At 38.9% G+C, this 20,052-nt stretch overlaps 2 protein-coding genes across 2 annotated transcripts in view; one reads left to right on the forward strand and one right to left on the reverse strand.

Annotated features, from left to right (window-relative positions):
• Positions 1-7,967: 7,967 nt before the first annotated feature.
• On the reverse strand, positions 7,968-16,697 carry LOC137926332 (zinc finger protein piragua-like). Its single transcript, XM_068769935.1, has 6 exons — positions 16,562-16,697; positions 13,447-13,757; positions 11,408-11,606; positions 9,905-10,046; positions 9,217-9,397; positions 7,968-8,281 (listed from the first exon to the last, which is right to left on the reverse strand). The coding sequence occupies exons 1-6, from the start codon at positions 16,661-16,663 to the stop codon at positions 8,110-8,112; spliced, it is 1,107 nt and encodes a 368-aa protein (XP_068626036.1). The 5' UTR covers positions 16,664-16,697; the 3' UTR covers positions 7,968-8,109.
• A 1,648-nt stretch (positions 16,698-18,345) lies between these two features.
• The window catches only part of ATPCL (ATP-citrate synthase), a 74,652-nt gene continuing 72,945 nt past the window's right edge, over positions 18,346-20,052 (forward strand). Inside the window, exon 1 of the mRNA XM_068769991.1 lies at positions 18,346-18,451. The gene's annotated coding sequence lies outside the window, so the exon portion shown is untranslated. The remainder of the gene's footprint in view (positions 18,452-20,052) is intronic.

Consider the following 20,052-nt stretch of genomic DNA (forward strand, 5'->3'; position numbering starts at 1 on the left):
ACTCCCTGCCACCGGGCAGGGAGACATTGTAGCTGTCATACATCATCACCCAGCAATCCACACTAGTCAACACTCCACAATGTCGCTGCATCAACTTGCAGAATTCGCAAAGAAGCACCCAGAGCTATGGGCGGCTCATATTGCCACGGTTGAAAAATATTCAACTGACTCCCCGGCCTCCCCTGATCAACCCAACAGCCACGACGCCCTCCCTTCATCCCTCCCCCCCTCCCCGTGCCCCACCCTCGTCCCTAGCGACGGTTCGCGCGCATCTTCGGATTCTGAAGCCGACATGGAGTGTGACAACTCCACGGACGGCTTCACCTTAGTAAAAGGTAAAAGGAAGAGGTCCCAACGCCTCTCCAAAACGATAAATGACTCAGCATCATCGGGGGATGACTCACCCCCCTCACCAGCACCACCTGCCAAAAAGAAGATATCGGGACGCCCTTCACCCCGCGTACCTTCAAAAAACACCACCGAGAATAACACATCGGTGAAGCCGCCCCCCCCCATCGTCCTCCAGGACAAAAGTGCCTGGACTAACCTTTCATCGTGGCTAGATAGCCACAACATCACGTGCCCGAAAGCACAGAATACCGCTCAAGGTATTCGCATCCACCTCTCATCGGTGGATGACTTCAGGGTGCTAACCTAGCACCTCAGAACTGTGGGACTCTCGTTCCACACGTTCGCCCTCCCGGAGGAACGTATCCTCCGAGTAGTTGTTCGGGGCATCCCGGTGGAAGTTTCCACCGATGCCGTATTGGATGACCTTACAAATCAAGGCATCCCTATGATCAGTGCCAAGCGCATGACAAGCGCGCGCACTAAAAAACCTATACCCCTTTTAATGCTTGCAGTTGAGCTCTCAGCAGAGGGCAAGAAACTGTTCGAAGTGAAAAGAGTATGCTCCCTCACGGGACTTACTTTTGAAGCCCCCCATAAGAAGGGACTCGTCGGGCAGTGCCACCGCTGCCAATTATACGGCCACTCGGCCCGCAACTGTTACGCACGACCGAGGTGTGTCAAGTGCCTGGGAGACCACGGTACCCAGGACTGCACACGGCAAAGCGACGCTACGGATCCACCGGCTTGCGTCCTCTGTCAGTCCTCCGGTCATCCCGCTAATTACCGCGGGTGCACCCGAGCCCCCAAGCGGCGCCCGGCGGGCCCTCCGCGGGGACACAACCCGCGTGGCCCTCCGCCCCCCCCCCCTCCCGCGGCCCCCGCCCCACTCCCCTCTCCCCCTCCCCCGACCGTCTCAGCATGGGCCAAGCCCCTCTACCCCCCCGCGTCGCAACTGTCTCTCCCCCTAAAGAGAGGCCTTCTGCCCCTCAGCCTCGCCCCATGCCCGCTGCCCCCGTCAAGGTCCTCCCCTCGCAACAAGCGAGGCCCACCAGCAACGAGAACGACCTTGCGTTCCTCGGTGCATTTCTGTCACGAGTTAACACTCGTGACATACTCGAATTTGCGGCTAAATTCAAAGCCGCCAAAGGTGCCTCGAAACTAACTACTCGTCTTAGCCGAGTACGAACACCTCATTAGGGCCATCGAGGAAGACTTCCCGTAAGTCTTCCTCCACACCCACACGGACACTGATCCGCATCCTTTGGACTCTTGTTTGACGTCGCCATGCTTGAGTTTAAAGGTCGAATCAAACCCTCCTCCATAGCTGTCGCCTTCTTCAACATCGATGGCTTCGCTACTAAAAAAGACGAGATTGCTTTCTTCCTAATGAAACATAACATTGATGTTTTATTACTGCAAGAAACGCACCTCAAGCCCTCCATAGCTGACCCTAAAATAGCTAACTATCAGTTAGTAAGAAATGATAGGTTTCCCAACAGGGGAGGAGGGACCTTGATCTACTACAAAAGGTCCCTCCAATGCACTCCCCTTATCTCCCCTCCCCTTACTAGCCTAGAGGTCTCAGCCTGCAGACTTACACTCTCAGGTCATCCTCCTCTTATTCTAGTTTCCGCCTATCTTTCAGGTAACAAACCACTGGTCACTTCTGACCTACAAATACTTACTACTATGGGTCCAGCTGTACTGATAGCAGGCGACTTCAACTGCAAACATGACAGCTGGGACCGTGGTCGTACCGATGCAAAAGGAAGCAAGCTCTTTAAACTCTCTAAAGAGCTTAATTTTGCCATAATGGCTCCTCCCACTCCCACACGTTTCCCCATTTATAACCCCCATCATAGGCCATCTACCATTGACCTAGCCCTATTCAAAAATGTCGCACTTCTAGTCAGATCGTTCGATGTGCTTCACGAACTTGACTCTGACCACAGACCTGTCTTATTAAAACTGGGCCAGTTCTCTAGTGAAGTCCCTGTGACCAAAACTAGCGTTAACTGGCATAAACTTGAGTCTAAACTCAAGGATATGAACTCCCAGCATCTCGATAGTATACCTGACTCTTTCAACTCGCCAGTTGAAGCACTCCTGGCGATTCACTCTCTCACTGACCACATGCAATCAGCCGCCGAAGATTGCTCCCGGACGATAGTTGTCAAAAACGATTTTGTCAACGCTCTTCCGGACAATATTCGACGGCTCATTAGAACTAAAAATAGAGCACTGAGGCTCTACGACAAATATAGGATCGACGAAAATAAACTTCGTCTCCGCAAATTACAAAGGCTGGTCAAAAAACAGCTGGCGGATCACAGAAACAAAAAGTGGGACACGCTGCTCGGAGACCTCGAGCCTTCCCAAGTCGCCTTCTGGAAGCTGACCCGAGGTATCAAAGCAGACAAAACAGTCCCCACCCCACCCCTTGTTCGCGACTCCGACAACTCCTTAGCTTTCGATGACATCGATAAGGTTGAATGTTTGGCAGACAGCATGGAGAACCAATGCACACTTTCATCCACCCCTGTGAACCCTCAACATAGACGTGAGGTCAACATCACCGTCAAAAAACGGCTGATAAAACCTCACACTGGCCTAGATATCACCCCTGTAACCCCCGACGAGGTCACTGATCTAATCAAGGGTCTCAAAAACAAATCAGCTCCAGGCCCCGATGGCATCTCAAATAAAATGTTAAAGATCCTTCCCCCCCACCTAATCATTCTATTAGTGGCCATATTTAACTCCCTAATATCGAGCTGCACCTTCCCAGACACCTGGAAAGAAGCAGTCGTAATAGGGATCAAAAAGCCCAAAAAACCCCCCAACCTCCCGTCCTCCTACCGACCCATTAGCTTACTGAGCACTCTAGGTAAGCTATTTGAGCGCTTACTTCTTAAGCGCCTCCAGAAAGTTGCCCATGACCTCCGTCTCATACCCGACGAACAGTTCGGGTTCCGTCCCCACCATTCTTGTGTGCACCAAGCACACAGACTTACGGAACACATCTTAGATGGTTTCGCAGGGCCCCGCTCCCTTGTCACAAGTGCGGTGTTCTTTGATATCGCTAAGGCATTCGACAAGGTCTGGCACAACGGCTTATTATATAAGCTGTGGAAAATAGGTGTGCCAGATAGGCTCGTCAAGATCATCGAAGCCTTTCTGTCGAATCGTACCTTTAGATACAAATTAGACAGTACTTTTTCCTCCCTCCGCCCTCTCAAAGCTGGCGTCCCTCAGGGCTCCTGCTTATCCCCCTTACTCTTCTCACTATACACTAGTGACATCCCCACCCACCCCAATGTTCAACTAGCCCTGTTCGCGGACGACACCGCTCTCTTCGCCACAGGCATATTCCCCACCACACAAACACGCCACCTCCAAAGTGCAACCAATCAACTGGGTGATTGGTTTCGCAAGTGGCGTATTGACGTGAACCCTGACAAAAGTCAGGCGATCGTCTTCAAGCTGTCCCGTTGTACCAAACCCAGACGAGGTCATAACCCGGGAGTAATCTCCCTCTACGATCGTCCCATCCCCTGGTCTAAATCGGTTAAGTACCTAGGTGTCACCTTTGACACTAGGATGAGTTTCCAAATTCATGCGAAACAAGTGGCTAATAAAGCCCGCATGATATTGTTCAGATTATACCCCCTCCTTAACCCTTCAAGCAAGTTGTCCCTTAGACACAAGCTCCTCCTCTACAAAACTTGCATAAGGCCAGTCTTCGCCTATGCAAGCGTAGTATTCGCCCATGCTCCATCTCATATCTTACGTCCCCTACAGTTGCTGCAGAATCGCTTCACCAGACTTGTCACTGGTGCTAGATGGTTCCAACGCAACATAGATATCCACAGTGACCTCAAATTAGAAACCGTGCAAGAGTTCTTCCAAGCATGCTCCAAAGCATACTTTGAGAAGGCCTCTGCCCACCCCATCCCGCTCATTGCGAGCTCAACTCGCTACAACCCCGGCTCCTCTTTCAGAAACCTCGTGAGACGTCCTAAAGATGTCCTCACAGATCCCATCATAGGGTTCACACAACCCACTCACCTGACACCACACTCCTCAGACATTCGCAGCTCCACAACCACGAACTCCCCCACAGCATCATCTACTCCACCGTCAACCTCTCACCGCACGAAAACACGCGTGCGAAGTACTAAAATCAGACGCAACACTTCTCACCGCCGCGAACAGCGTGGGCGATCCGAGATAGGATCAGTATCCTACCTTAGATTGCCGAGTGGTCCACGCTGCCGTTATTACACAACTCTTCATGCATCACACTTCAGCAACACCGATCATACACGCGCGCTAACCGTGCGTTCTACCGGCCAGCACGACCGCGACCGACTGTGTCTTCGAGGGGCCGACCAGGTTGTTCCTAGGTTGTTCCTGTGTTCCTGAGCATCATCTTCGTCGCTCTCCATATGTCTCACCACCACCACCGTCCCTGATACGAGTCACGACACCCAAACTTGTAAAGTTTTAAAGTTCACGGACCCTTCCGTTCCGTGAACTCATATCGATGAAGCTGTAAAAGCCGCAAGGTTAACAGCAAACACTTCAACAGAAACAGTACAGTACAGTACAGTACAGCAACCGACCATTGCGAGCTCAGCGCTTGGAGCGTTCGGACGTGTCTCACGACTTTCCCGCCTCCCTTAGAGCTGACTTGCAATTAGGTTCGCTGTCTTGCACCCCAGTGCAAGATATATCGGCGCACGTCGTTTGGTAGTGCGGATCTGTCCTCGTGACTTATCCGCCGACCTCTCGGCTGTAGCAGCCCGCCAAATCCGCGCCCCTGTGCACGGATTCGCTACGCTCGGCGTTTGGAGTGTCGGACGTGTCTTCGGACTTCCCCGCATCCCGTAGTTGCCGACGTAGTGTCCGCTTCTTGCACTTTTCAGTGCAAGAAAGACCTGTGTACAGCATTTGGAGTGTCGGACGTGTCTTCGGACTTCCCCGCCTCCCTTAGCAGCTGTCACAGATTACTGTAGAGAACGTCTGAAGTCGTCCCCGAGAAGCCGGCAGTGATCGCACGTCCAGTCTGCGAACGGTCGCGGATTGCGTTGCTCCTGTCCCTTCGGTCCGGACGGCTCCTCCGTCGTGCCAGTCAAGAAGCAAGCCGCAAACCGAACTACGCGTTCGGTCAACATCCGTCGGCTTGCCCGCTCCCCGCGCCCCACACACCGATACACGTCGCGCGTCGTCTCCGTCCCCCCCACCCCGGGGTGGGGTCGCGAACCGCGTCGACTAGGCACTTCCCCCCCCCTCCAACGGCTCCCCCGCGCGGGTCGCTTAGGGTAATTAGGTAGGTAAGACTAGGACCGTTAGGCGCGTTACTACGGACGCTGGGTGACGCCGCGTCCGTACGACCGTTTAGGGTTCTGTCTTCGCCGAGCGTAGTTCGATTCACTGACGCGTTGTGACGCTCAGTGACGCGGGTTTACCTCTCGCCGGACACCGCTGTCCGGCACAGGGGAACCCAGTGTGACCTCGGAGGTCACTTCAATTAGATTTTCGCGTTCCCACGCTCTATATCGTTCCGTGCGTGCGATAACCCCCGCCCACCCTCTCTGTCGTAAGGCAGGGAGGTGTCGTGCGTTCCTTTTACACCTTTACAATGGCGCAATCATGGCGCCACTACACGGGCCCTCCATTCGATTTAAAATCTCCCCCTAAGTCCTCAAAGTCCGCCAAATCCAAGGCATGCGCTAAGGATCACCCATCTCGTTTCACGAGTGACTCTCCTCAGTCACCGGACACCCCAGTTCAATACGTGAAGCAGCCTGTTCCTGTAAAGAAGCCGGACGCGGATGACGACTCGTCGGACTACACCTCCGGGTCCGAGTTTCTCGACTCGGACTCTGAGATGGAGATTGACGAGTCGAAGTCTGCGTCCCGGTTTGACGAGTTCACACTCGTCACAGGAAAGAGGAAGCGCTCGCTGCGAGCTACTCTTTCGCCTACTCACCATGACAGTTCTTCTAAAACTGCCTCCCCACCGAAAAAAGCCGTCCGCAAGCCATCTCCGACGGCTACCTCCTCTAACCCGACCGATCAAAGGTCCGCTCAAGTTCCTCAACCTAGCGGAAATAAACCCCCGCCGCCCGTTTTTCTCCACGACAAGCAAGCGTGGAAAGCAGTCCACTCATGGCTCCTCGCCAATGACATGGGCAAATCAAAGGAGACTCTTCGCATGTCGCGATCTCAAGGGCGACAATTAGAATATTATAAGGCGGAGTTCCGGGCACATTCCATCGAACAAGTTTTCTTATTTGTTGCGAAAATCAGACTCTTCTTAGTGTTTGAGGTGTTCTAAGGGAATGTACCAAGAATAGAATTATGTGAGAATTAATGTCGAGGCTATTGATATTTAATCCATACGACGTTGGTTCCGCGCAATCTATTCTATCGGAAACTAGAATGGAAGCGATTGAATATTACTGCCCGAAGCTATTGAAAATAAGCCCGTATGACGTTGGCTTCGCACAATCTATTTTGTAGTAACCTCGAGTCGAAATAAGTAAGAATTACTATCGCGGCCATTAACATTTAACCTTTTAAGTGCCATGAGGACCGCCGGCTACCTCACGATACCCAACAATAGGTGCCGTGAGGGCCGCCGGCTACCTCACAATTTTTTATCTGTACATCTAAGGAATATTATTTTTTTCCGACCCTCCGGTAATTATTAGCTTCATTAGGCACCTAGCAACTGGATCACGGGATGGTATACGATTTGCAGCATGTTTTAAAAGCGGTTACCATGGGCGCCAATGAGATCGCGGGCGGCCTCACTTTTTATATAAAATTTACATTATAATATGTATATAGAAACCTTTCTTTGTATTGAATTCATATTTCAAAGCTGGTTTCGAAAGCCTATCGTGTTTTCTGTATTACAAAAACGTGACCCGCCGGCGACCTCATGGCACACCGAGTACTTTGTTGCCTTTAAGTGCCATGAAAGTCGCCGACGGTCTCAATACATAATGTGTTATATTCATTCATAGAATGTAAAGATCCCAAATTTTCACATAAGGAAAGCCTACACTTGATATTTCCATTTGGCACCTGGGGAAGTAATGGCTAAAACAGCTTGGCAGTTAGAAGATTAATACGTACGATGTTGGTTCCGCGCAATGTATTTTGTCGGAACTTAGAATAAGTGTCGAGCCTGATAATATTTAGTCCGTATGATGTTGACACCGCGCAACCTATTTTGTCAGAACCTAAGTCCGAATCGGCTAAATTATTCTGCAGATTGGCGTCTTGCCTTCATAAAGCATTTCGAATATTTATGATGATCACAATAAGGTTAAAATCCAAACATGGATAAAACCCCAACTCGAAATTAATTATAAAAAAGTACATAACAAAAAAGTAATTAAAATGTCATTATTTCAACCGTAGGATGTTCACTGCTGTAGATAGGCCTTGCTTCTAGATTTCCGATACAATATGAATTCTTCAAAGCGAACAAATAGTTGAATGTTATCCAAACAATGACTTGGTTTGTTTTTAGTTCTGTGTATATAAATAACTAATAGAGTAGGCCATAATAAAGATCACTTTTTTTAATATCTCTTTGACATGGAGGCACTATTTTTAAGTGAATTTGGAAAAATGTTCCCGAATATCAGTCTAATGATAAATCACCAAAAAAATTATTCGTTCCCAAGTGTATGTCGTTTTTAAAAGCAAACTTTATTAAGACACTCTAATAAATTAAGGCTACATCACCGCCTCGATCTTGGAGACAGCGGCGTCGACTTCTCCGACCTGCCTGTTGGTTTTCTGTCTTCCCGGTCTCTGCGGTGGTACGGTGACGTTGTGCTGCCTCTGCAAGTGTTTCTTCCAGTAACACCGGCGCGTGAAGCAAGCATGACAAACATCGCATTCGAACCTGTAACATTACATAAGTTCCTTCCATTTCTAAATTCAAACTAACAACTTAGCATATATGTCACAAATCTTTATGAATCCTTATAACACCTTGATAAAATTCTTAAAATTTACAACCTAACTATTCAAATTCAAAATATCCTTATTCAAGTAGGTTTTTACATAAACTTTTGAATCGTCGATTATTTTAACATTATAAGTGGTAAGTTACCACCGGCTCGAAACGCTGATCTGTTGAAAGGAGCCGACAAGAATGTCAATAGTTGCTCTTTTGAAGTAAAATTTAAGAATGATTAATAAAACTTTATAGTATCAACCATGAAAATGAATAAACAAACACACATTTTGATCAACTGATAACTTTCGAATACTATAATAATATTTTTTAATATACTTTTAATTTTACATTTAGAACAAATTAAAAGAAGCTTTATATCCTGTGGAACTCTATTACATATGCATATAGTTACACCCATATATAATATAAACTAAGTATTAATCAACATCAATACGGCAGGCAGTACGATGACCACCGTTGGACATAGCCTTCCCTCAGTTTACCCACAGGGATGGTTGTTAGTGGCCTGGGTCTTGCATTTTCGAAAACAAACAGGGCAGCAACATGAAGTGATCTCATGTTGCAGAGGTACAGCGAGGATGTCAGAGGAAATCTAGCTTACACACAAAATGTAACTTGTACATTACAAGTGGAATCTTTGCGTTTCGTAGGACATAAAAAGATCAGTGGATAGAGGCCCACCGCAAAGCCCCCAAAGATCATCTTGCAATGCCCGCATCCAGCGATCTGGACCAACCTTGACTATGTCGTTCGTCCACCTAGTGGGGGCCTAGCCACGCCACGTCCCCCCTCCTCCGTACACAAAAAAAGTTTAATTACTCAAGGTAATTATAAGGTTTGGTAGCAAACAATCATACCTCTTTATCTCGTTGTGGGAGTCAAGGTGGCGGTTGAGTTTGGTGCGGTCGTAGAAACTGCGTTCGCACAGATGGCAGTGATGGCGCCTTTCCCGCTCGTGGTACCGCCTAATGTGGCACGCGAGATTCGAAGACGTGTAATATGAAGCTGTGCAGTACTCGCACTGGTACATCTTCACGCCTGTTTCACAATCAGATATTGCCACTATCATTAAATATGACCACTTGTGTAAGAGTAATGAGTAGAATGCTAACAGAGCTTAATTTAATAGGAATCAAAATCAGATTTAACTCCGCTATAATGGCATTCTTTTAACTATAACTTTCTCATAGACCACTTTCAACATTTAGCTGGATCCGATGAACCACATTGCAGATACATTTCCACCATATTTCCAAAATTTTGCAAGTAACAATTGCAGAGGTTCTTAAAACATTAAATGCCTACATTCAAGTAGAATATATATAATTCTTATAAACCTCTTTACATATATTATATGTAAAGAGGTTTATAAAATTTTATAAACCTCTTTACGAATTGTGAACAGCTTTTTATCTCTGTCGAGACTACCGTGGACCCCAGAGGGTCCACTTGGATCACTTTGGGAAACATTGATACATATGATTTTATTTTTAATTGTTTTTATCTAGTTTTATGTTGCATTCATAATCTATTGACACTACGTACCAGTGTGGATTCGAATGTGCTTGACGAGGTCATGTTTGTGCCAGGTTCGGTAGTCGCAGTGGTCGCAGGCATGTCTCGGCGGCAGATGCGAGCGCACGTGCGTGTAATGAGACGCTCGATGCACAAACACCTTACCGCAGATCTGCACAAACACAGTTCCACTCAACTCATTTCAACTCTCAAACGAGTTATTCATAATTCTCAATCAACACACACATCTCTATATTTGTATTATCTATAATACCCACTTCAGGAGCTTAATTACTGCCTCCTCAACCCCCTTGTGGGTGGCAAAACCGTTCGGTGGAAATCTCTCATATATATACATATAAATAATTCAGTCATAGTGTGAATAAGAAAAAATAATAAAATATTTAATATATTGATTGTTATGTCAACATAAACATAATCCAATCAATTATAGCCGTAAAAGTACTGTAGATAGGTAATTTGAAGTGGCAGTAACCAAGCAGAATAGCATGCATAAAATATATCTGCAGGAGCCCTAAGGTTTTGAAGTGAAGAACACAGACTGATGAACACAACATGAGATATTTACTCATAAAGTGGACAGGTGTCCTTGTTTAAGTCTTCAGAAGAAGTTGTATGCAGGCCCATGTATCTACTAGTCTTGTTTGAAACCTTTGCAAGAGGTCCTGAATTCAAGTTCAAAATATCTTTATTCAAGTAGGCATTTGCATGCACTTTTGAATCGTCGGTTATTTTAATACCATATAATAAGTAAGAAAAGAACCAATATTTAGCCACTTCCACACATGCAGTGGTAGTCGAGCAACAAAGTGCACCGCCCGCCAGCCCGCTGATAAATGCGTATGCGGCAAACAATGCGAATTACACAACTGCCACCGTCAAATCACTCAACACGTGTTTCACCCCTCCACGGGGCATCTTCAGGAGTTATGTTACACTGATTAGTGCCAAACACAGAGTGTCACTCTGCATTGCGCACTCTGCACTGTATGTGCGGAAGTGGCTAAATATTGGTCCCTATCTTACTTAGGATGGACTCCCACAAGGTAATGCCTGATTCCATTAAATACTATATAATAAACGGAAGGTCAGCAATATCGCAGGGAACTTTATTATATATGAATACACCCACACAGGATAAGGATAAGTTAACTTTTTAAAGACGAAAGTTAAGTGTTAAGTTTGTTTATTTTTATTTATTGTATTTATCATACATGTATTGCGAAGCAACTATTAAAATAGCAATTTCTTTAAAAACGTCTTTCAAGAAAACTCTGGATCTTAGGTACATAGCCTGTACAGCTCGTTTTTCTTAAATAATATTGCATTACTATCAGAGGCTTTAATCTCATAATAAATATATACTAAGAAAGAAGGCTATGAAAATAACTAAAATATAAATTAAGCTGCATGAATATCTTATACATGCATTACTTTTTTATCATCATTGTCGAAGTCCAGCAGTGGGTAACCTTCAGCTGAAATAATAATGATGAATCAAAGTTATCCTACCTCACATACAAAGCTATCACTGCCTTTATGTGTGTCCTTTTTATGTTCATCCGACTGCTGCTTGCTAGTGAATTTCAGATCACACGGTTCGCAGTACAGCTTGCGGAATTTAAATTTTCGGAGTCGCTTCGGTATGCCCGTCTTGTTGTATGGCCCACGCTTCTTGTGCACCTTTGGCTGGATCTCCATTTCCTTTATGCTGGAAGAATGAGCAGAAAATAATTACATAATTAAATATAAAGTTAAATATCAAATAATTAGATTGTCCTGCTGCAGTTTGTTAAACATTCACAGATTAATAGATTAATATATTTACACTTTTTTGTACACCATAGATAATTACAAGAGAAAAAAAAGAAAAGATATTTTCATAAGCAGTCTCATAATTTGTTGCTAACATTCAAGGTTCACATTAAATTGGGTAGTCATTCTATAGGCTTAACCCTTAATAGCCTAGAGTTTCAATTTTGATACTAATCTTTTAAACCAAATGTTCACATTACTATTAGTTTTTTTTTTTTATAGGTTGGCTGTACTAATTTTACTGTTGTATAATATTCTTTCCAATGAAATTTAAAAAAAAAATCTATTATGTATATTTACCCTCAAGCAAACACAGTAATATTAAAAAAATCACTTTCGTAAATCAGGCTATTAAGGGTTAATTTATATAAAAAAATTCCTGACCTAACAGACATCCTGTCTTAAGTATAAATAATACTCAATTTGCCTTAATAAAATAAATTTAAATTATAAACATTGTTTATTTTATATGCCTTTAACAGACAACACTGTTTAGAACTAACAATGTTGGTACAATGAATGTTACCAAATTAAATCATATTGAAGCTTTTCCATCATGGAAACAGGCGACTTACAATTAGCCATGAAAAATATTTGATTAATAATTTACTGAAAAATAATTTTCAAATTTAATGCCACTAATACTTAATTAAACCTTCTGATTTACTTATTGATATTGCATATGCAAGCCACACTGGAAATTGTATTTTTTTCCATAAGTACCTTCTAAAACTATTAAGAATTTTAAAAATAATTTTTTGATATTGTTTCTAATGCACACACACTGCTTAATGGTTGCATGTCTGCAAATCACAAGAAAGTTCTTAAAAATAGCTTTTAAACATTTTTCTGGACATTTACATCGGCAAAATTTGCATATCCCATGAGAACAATAGATTCTCCCAATTGTGAGGTTTGTGGAGTATTTGAAGAGTGTGTATAGAATTTTATTGAAACAGACTGTTGTGGGGCCATAAGATGTCTATGCTCAATGTTGTTTCTAGCCAAATTATCAATCTCTACACTGAGAATACTAAGCTTGTCTATAACATAGTCTTGGTCTTCCAACAGAGTACCTTATTTCTAACTTATTCTCAAACCTACTGAATGGTTTGAGAATAAGTTATTAATGATAAGGGTTTGCATTTTTTTAACATCTCAAAATTTGACTTTAAAATGTTAATGATTGCGATTTTAGTACTTGATAAATTCTTGACTACCAATGTTTATTCCCGAGATATATCAGTTATCCACATCAGGCATTCATGGGTGTCATGTCTCTGTAGACTGGTGAAGCACTGAGCTTATTCTCTTTGAGTGTCAAACTCTGTAAACAGCACAGTGGATAGTTCGCATTTTCAATTAACTAAATCAATAACAAAAACCCACCACGAAAAACTAATCATCATCATAATAACAGCCAATACACACCCACTGCAAGAGATAGGCGTCCTCCAAAGATCACCACTTTAAGTATGCCATCAGTCCACCTAGGATGGGAGCCTATCCACACCACATCTACCAGCTTATGGTCGCCTAGAGAACCTTTCTACTCCAACAACTATTGGGTGCACTAATGATGTTGTCTACCCAGTGCCTATCTCTCTATATAATTGACCTTGAGAGATCTCTTCATTAACAATAAGTTAATTATTTTTTATTTAACTATTTAAAAATATTAACTAGAATAAAATATATACACAACAATGTTGGCTAACTCAGCAACAACAACCTACCTTTCCTTTTTTACTTTTAATCTAACTCTGTTACTTTTCCTAATTATTTCTGTATCAAGATTCTCTTGCAACTCTGTCTTTACTGGATCACTAAAATCACTGGCTTCTTCTTTACTATCCAAATCATTTTTACTGATGCTTATAACATCCTCTGCTTCATTCGGAGGTATCATCTCTTCTTTGATTTCTTCAATAAGATTCTGTAATGTATTCTCCGCTTGTAAGCACAGGGTCTTAAATTTGTGAGCAATTGATAAATTATCAAGACAGACATTGCATATCTTTGTTGACAAGCCATCTTGTTTCACTATCTGTAAAAAAGAGATTTCAAGCATAACAAAGTGTTTTAATACACCGGGATATAGAAACTATGTTAAAAAGTGCATAGCTCAAGTAGTTTTAACTCAAAGAATTTATAGAAACTTTGAACACATTGATTGAAACCATGAAGTGAACCTTCCACTAATTATGAACAGATCTAACCTAAGCAGTGGGAGATCATAGAAGAGATTTACATCAAATGATTATAAGAACAGTTTTTTAAACAATATATTCGATGACCAGATGCATGGTAATGAAATAAATACTCAATAAATTAGATAATTAAATACAGTGTTTAACATTGAGAATAAAATTAAAAACTTTCTTTCTACATGTTCAATCTAGTAGTAGAGTAGGTATAAACACAAGGTTTTGTTGTTGAAATTATTAGAGACTGGAAATTAATGTCGCTTTCTTAAGTTAAATTTTTCTTTTTAACTAGTTTTTATTTGATATCAACAATATGTTAACCTTTGTTATCAACAAACTTTTGCCATCTAGTATACAAATTTTCAATGCCGGAGCTCTAAAATTCAATCGGTTTTTATGTAAAATATGTTGACAGAAACAACATTACACTCCGGTCTCCCTAATACTTTGAATAATAAATAGCAAAGCTTGTGTATGGACTGCTCTAGATACTAGATTAAAGATTTTATTTTATTTAGTAGAGATATTTATGCATTATTTATAGTAGCAGAAGGCCAATTAAAAAATTTTACAAAACAAAGAGAGAAATCTGTACACTTTAGAAGTTATAACATTAAAAAGTGTTTATATAGATAATATTATGTCTAAGATTTATAATAACAGGAAATAACTATAGTATGAGAAACAAATGCATAAATTGAACATTAAATATGTTATCAGTATTTATACACTATTCAACTCATAGGAATAATGCATCATGCAATCTTTTGAGTCTGCAGAACATTCATGTAAAAAAGGTCTAACTTCATGTTATGCATGATTGTTAAACTGATTGTTGGGTATTCATAAAACTGATCATACGACAAAACCAAAATTTTTATTGGCACAAATAAGATTGCATTTGTAACCATTGTAGTGATTTTTCATCATTGAAAGAATTTGAATTCTGACGAATTTGATTCTAGTCTTCATCAAATTGGGCTCTGGCGCTGGTGATCATCATAAATGATCCAAAATAGATAAATCGAATGAATTGGTTGAAATATTGGTTTACATGCCAAGCTTCTGCTATAGGTTTCTAGATGTTAATCTTTTTGCACAGTCAAAAAGTACAAAGTGGGGACAAATTAAAAAGTGGCATAGGATATGATTAGTATCAATTAGTGTGGTTATAAAACAGCGCTTTCTTACTTTTTTATAAACAATGCACAATTTTTTGCTATGCCTTTATATACAATTCAATGCAAAGAATATTCACAATTTTTTTTTTGTTTTTATCCATATATAGGCAAAGCATTTGACCTCTGTCTTGCCTCAAGATAAAGGATGATGAGGTCTATGATGGTACATGTTGGCCTAGGAGATACCTATTCACTCTTATATTGAAGACTCTAAAATTATAATTGACTAAAAACAATGAGAATAATGAATCATTTGTTAGTAGTTTTGTGTTCAAATATTTTTAATCACACTTACAAAATAGTGAAGACAATAATTATGTCAAAGCCAAATTCTGAATTCATAATGGTTTTTCTGACATTTTCATCCTAAATATGTAAATGACTGACATTAAAATTACCATACAGATATAATGGTTACTATTATTTAATACTGAAATAGGGGTATGTCAACATTAATATATTTTAATATTTTCTGACAAATTATAAAATTTAAGATGGGTTTAGTGAACACTGATCTCGCTCAAGGTTTAATTCTCAGTAGTGTATAATTTTCTCACTTCCATTTTTCATAATTTATGATATTTCCTATTAGTTCTCTGACCAGAAATTGGGGGTAGAAAAATAGAGTTATCCACCATTTTCAACACTCACTATTTTCTTTACATCTCCAGAGCTGCAGAAACAATATTACCAGTTCAACTGCATTGAAAAATAATAATGCTTGCTTAAATAGATTATGCATTTTGGAACTGTTGCTACAACTGCTAACGTGTTGCCTTCATTTCTTCCTTCAGTTTTTTCTAGAACACTTTGCTAGATCAGGTATGAACTGCTCTTTTTGCCTTAGGGATTTTAAAAAAATCCTAATGACCGATTTGGCAAATTCAGTTAAAAACCATATTGGGTTATGAAAATGAGTCTGTATTTTAGATATTATTATTTCCGCAAATCAACTTTCGTTTTCGTTTTGGCGTATTAAAATTTCGCATCATTGCCGATAAGTTATAGGAGAAGCTGTTAATAAAATTCCCTATCCCATAAAACCACTCCGCCCTTGCTTTTAAGTAGGCGTAGTTCTCAACCCTAGCCCTCAAATTTCATTGACTGCTTGAAATTTTCAACGCTAGTTAAGAATTATATTATTCCCAACAAGTAGAACAATATTCCCCAACACACTTTTGGATCGAATCACAACCGAATGTTACGAGAAAAGCGTCATGAGGTACATTTAATTTTAAATGGTAAAATGGCATCTGATGAATTTTCCTCTTAACAGATGTAAATTACCATTTGAAGAGATCATACCTTAAGAGATAACTGCAGAGATTATGCACATTATTGTTTTTAATTTATCTACCGACTACAATATATAATCGCCTTTCGTTATAATTATAAAGCGAGACTACATATCATGTACTTAATAAGAGATTTAATAATGTTATATTTAAATGTTTGTTACGCACCTTTATTCCTGTGCAGAAATAAATTCTATCAATTATATCACCCGGACCGAATAAACTACACATATTCACATTTTTATTCAAACACACTCTACAAGAATCCATAATATTTTCGCACCTTTAAGATGTAACAATTAAAACAAATTGTATATTAGCGACTTTAAAATATAGCCGCTATTTAACTGTGTATATATATATATATACACAGTGTGTATATATACATTTTACAGATTAACGGATAAAACTAAGGATAAAATAAAAAATTTAAGGGTTTGTTGCCATATTCGCAAGACTAAGGTCAGGCAATAAATTGACGCAATACGCATGCGCCGCAATATTTTGAGTTAACGTTCAGCCATATTTTACGCCAATACGTTTCCGTAAAAATGTTTTCTTTAAAATGTACATCATAAGCATTTGTTTCTTATTGAAATTTATTGCATCTCTTTTATTGCAAAAACCTTTTAAAATAGAAGAAGGCAATTAAAATTGTTTAAATTAATAAAATATATTGTAAATGATATGAAATGATTCAAATCAAAGTCAAATGTTGTTTCTAAAATACCCTATTCTATAAAAACTATTGAAATAAACCTTAAATAAAGAAAAAACTTTACAGTACTAACGTTAACACAATAAAATATTTCAAAAATATATTTATACAAAATAGTAATTGCTTTTAACAGCTTAGTAAATCAAACAAAACAACCGTTTTGTTAATGCATTGCAATTTCGATAAATTTTATTGTGTTATAGTGTATACATTGAAAATATACATATTAACGTATAATTGAAAATTAATTTATAGAAAAGCGGTAGACACTATAAAAAAGAACTCTAAATTATTGGAATATCGAATTGTGAAGCATTTATTTATTGCATAAAATATATTATTGGCTTATAGAACTGGGAGACAAAAAATACATTCGTTCAATATGACATATGAAGTAATTTCCAAAGTGTTTAAAAATATATATTTTTTAAATTTTATATGAAAATTAAAACGCACTTGGTTAACATTTGGAACATGTCTGTGAATTTCTAAGCTTAAGTGAGATAAAATATATAATTGATTTCAAGAACAATTATGAAACCTTGTAATAATTATGTACTCATTAAAATAATACTACCTGTATAATACTTTTCTTTACATGCCGTTTATTTGTTAAAATTGTAATAATGGCCCAAAGTTCAGAATTAATGTTTTTAAATTTAACATGATCTACGTTTTTTAATTAGATATTATCACAAAATAAAATAAAATCGGTTTTGTATACATTCTAATAAGCATTATTATTAGTTGCTATTTGTAACTACATTTTTAGTAAGCATTATACTAATGAAAATCAACGGCTTTTAATGCTTTTGTAGCTTATTCATAAATACAGATTAAGTGATTATTGATATCTAAAGCGTAATCTATATTATTAATTTCATTGTTAATCGTTAAATTCTTTTATGAAAATTAAAAGAAATTTAAGGCGCTTAAGAGAATAGTAAAATATTATGAAAGGAAAATATTAATTTAAATAATAAAAATCCTTATTTGGTCCAAAAATGTACATGAAAACAATTGAGAAAATAAAAGACAATTATAATTTATAAATATGACGATTTAAAAAATTTATAGGCATTTGAAGAGATTTACAACATATTTTACGAACTTATTGTTAAAATATATTCGTTAAAATAAAAGAATGAGGTATGGTTTAAAATTAACAATTTCAGTTACTCGCGTTATGGATACATTTCATTATCAAAATATTAACGTCAAAGTCAAAGTTGAGTGTAGGAATGTCTGACGGGCATCGTGGCGACTCGTGAGTGATATCCACTGATAAATCTCAGTTCATACCGTGTTCGTTGTTAACAGAACCACCGGACCTATTAGTGGTGAGTCTATTTAATAATTTGACCAATTACGGGTTAACCGGAGTATTATAGATAAGGTTTATCAATGAGTTTATTTTTGATTGTATAAGCCGGTTGTAATGTTCAATTGTCGACTATTGATAATGCATCGTCAGTTGATTTGCATAGTTGCTGACCGCAGACACTTGCACCTACTTCGTGTTTGGCTTCCAATTGGGAACAGTAATAACAAATCAGTGGTAGCAAAGTAGATACTAACAACTATTTTATTAGGGGAATTATTTACAAAAATTAGCTTTTATAAACCTTACCTATAAGATTGTATAAAATAATTTAAAATCTTGAAATAATTAAAAATGGCGCGTAAACAAAATTTGAATTCATAAAAACTTCACACTATAAAGATTCGTATTTTCTTATTGGAATAACATTTTACTTGGATTAAAACCCAAAAAAATATGTAATCAATAAACATTAGTTTAATGGCAGACAACATTAAATTAGCTATTTATCTTATATATTACCACTAAATTAACTGTGGAGAATATTATTAATATATAAGATGTTTTACGTGGAATGTGGGGTAATATCTCATATCAATTTATGTTATACCAAATATCAATTTTTCTGAAGTAAGTGAATAAAGTATATTTGGTCTAGATTTATCTAAATGGCCAAGAATTTAGTACTCAATTGAAAATTTGTACATTTGTAAATGTTAATTTGTTTTCAATGAAATCTGATTTTATATGTAAGAACTGTTTAGGATTTAATGGTTACTTTTATAACAAATATCTGCTCTGAATATATAGAAAAAAAAACAATTTGTTATTACAATAACCTTCATTCAGCAAAAGTTGAGACATTAATTTCTTACAGATTGAAGTAATAAGTATTGATGGGAAATATTTTTTCTTTACTATGGCAAATGCTATAATATTTAAGTAATCAAGTTTAATAAATTTTTATTAGTTGCCAGTATCAAATTTTTTTTAATAGATCTAAGCGGAGAAAATAATAATAATAAATCGTAAAAGCCAAAAGAGATCCAAGTAAGTCACAATTTCACAACCCTATGTTAGCTAATTAATAGAAAGTCATTACTTTCTATGGGCAGAAATACTGTTATATATAAATCTGGCTCAAAGCCTATGTATAATGAAAATGTAATCTAGAATTTGAGAGCTGCCAGAGAAAGCACTGTTGCAAGCAAAATATCATTTAGAGGACATTGCAAATGTTCCATGACTGATAAAAAAAAATACATGAATACTAAAACACAACATGTGCCGAAGATACCGAGGGCTAAAAAATCTACTCAGTTCTGGAGTACAATGTTAATATGGTAAAAATACTACAATACAATTTATTGCAGATTATAACATATATATATATATATATATATATATATATATATATAAAATGTCATATATATATATATATATATATATATATATGACATTTTGAAATCAAATATAAACTATGTATTCACTATTGTAGTGTTTTTTGTTGTGAATTAATGAAAATTTATACACAATCAGTTAATTTCATGAAACTCAATACAAAATGGATACTTTTTGATTATAAATGCACAGGAATTGCTATAAATGCTATTTTGTACT

This window comes from Battus philenor, unplaced genomic scaffold, assembly GCF_028537555.1.
Source record: "Battus philenor isolate CCGP_79_NKW_IND1 unplaced genomic scaffold, ilBatPhil1.0.hap1 SCAF_29, whole genome shotgun sequence".
Taxonomy (NCBI): Eukaryota; Metazoa; Arthropoda; class Insecta; order Lepidoptera; family Papilionidae; genus Battus; species Battus philenor.

Bases quoted from the DNA above. Each gene is read 5' to 3' on its own strand.
- LOC137926332 (XM_068769935.1), bottom strand. From the start codon at position 16,663: ATGGATTCTTGTAGAGTGTGTTTGAATAAAAATGTGAATATGTGTAGT. The intron at 13,758-16,561 runs GTGCGTAACAAA...TCTTTTTTACAG, and splicing joins ATTTCTGCACAGGAATAAAG to ATAGTGAAACAAGATGGCTT. The intron at 8,282-9,216 runs GTATGATTGTTT...GTAATGTTACAG, and splicing joins TCCCACAACGAGATAAAGAG to GTTCGAATGCGATGTTTGTC.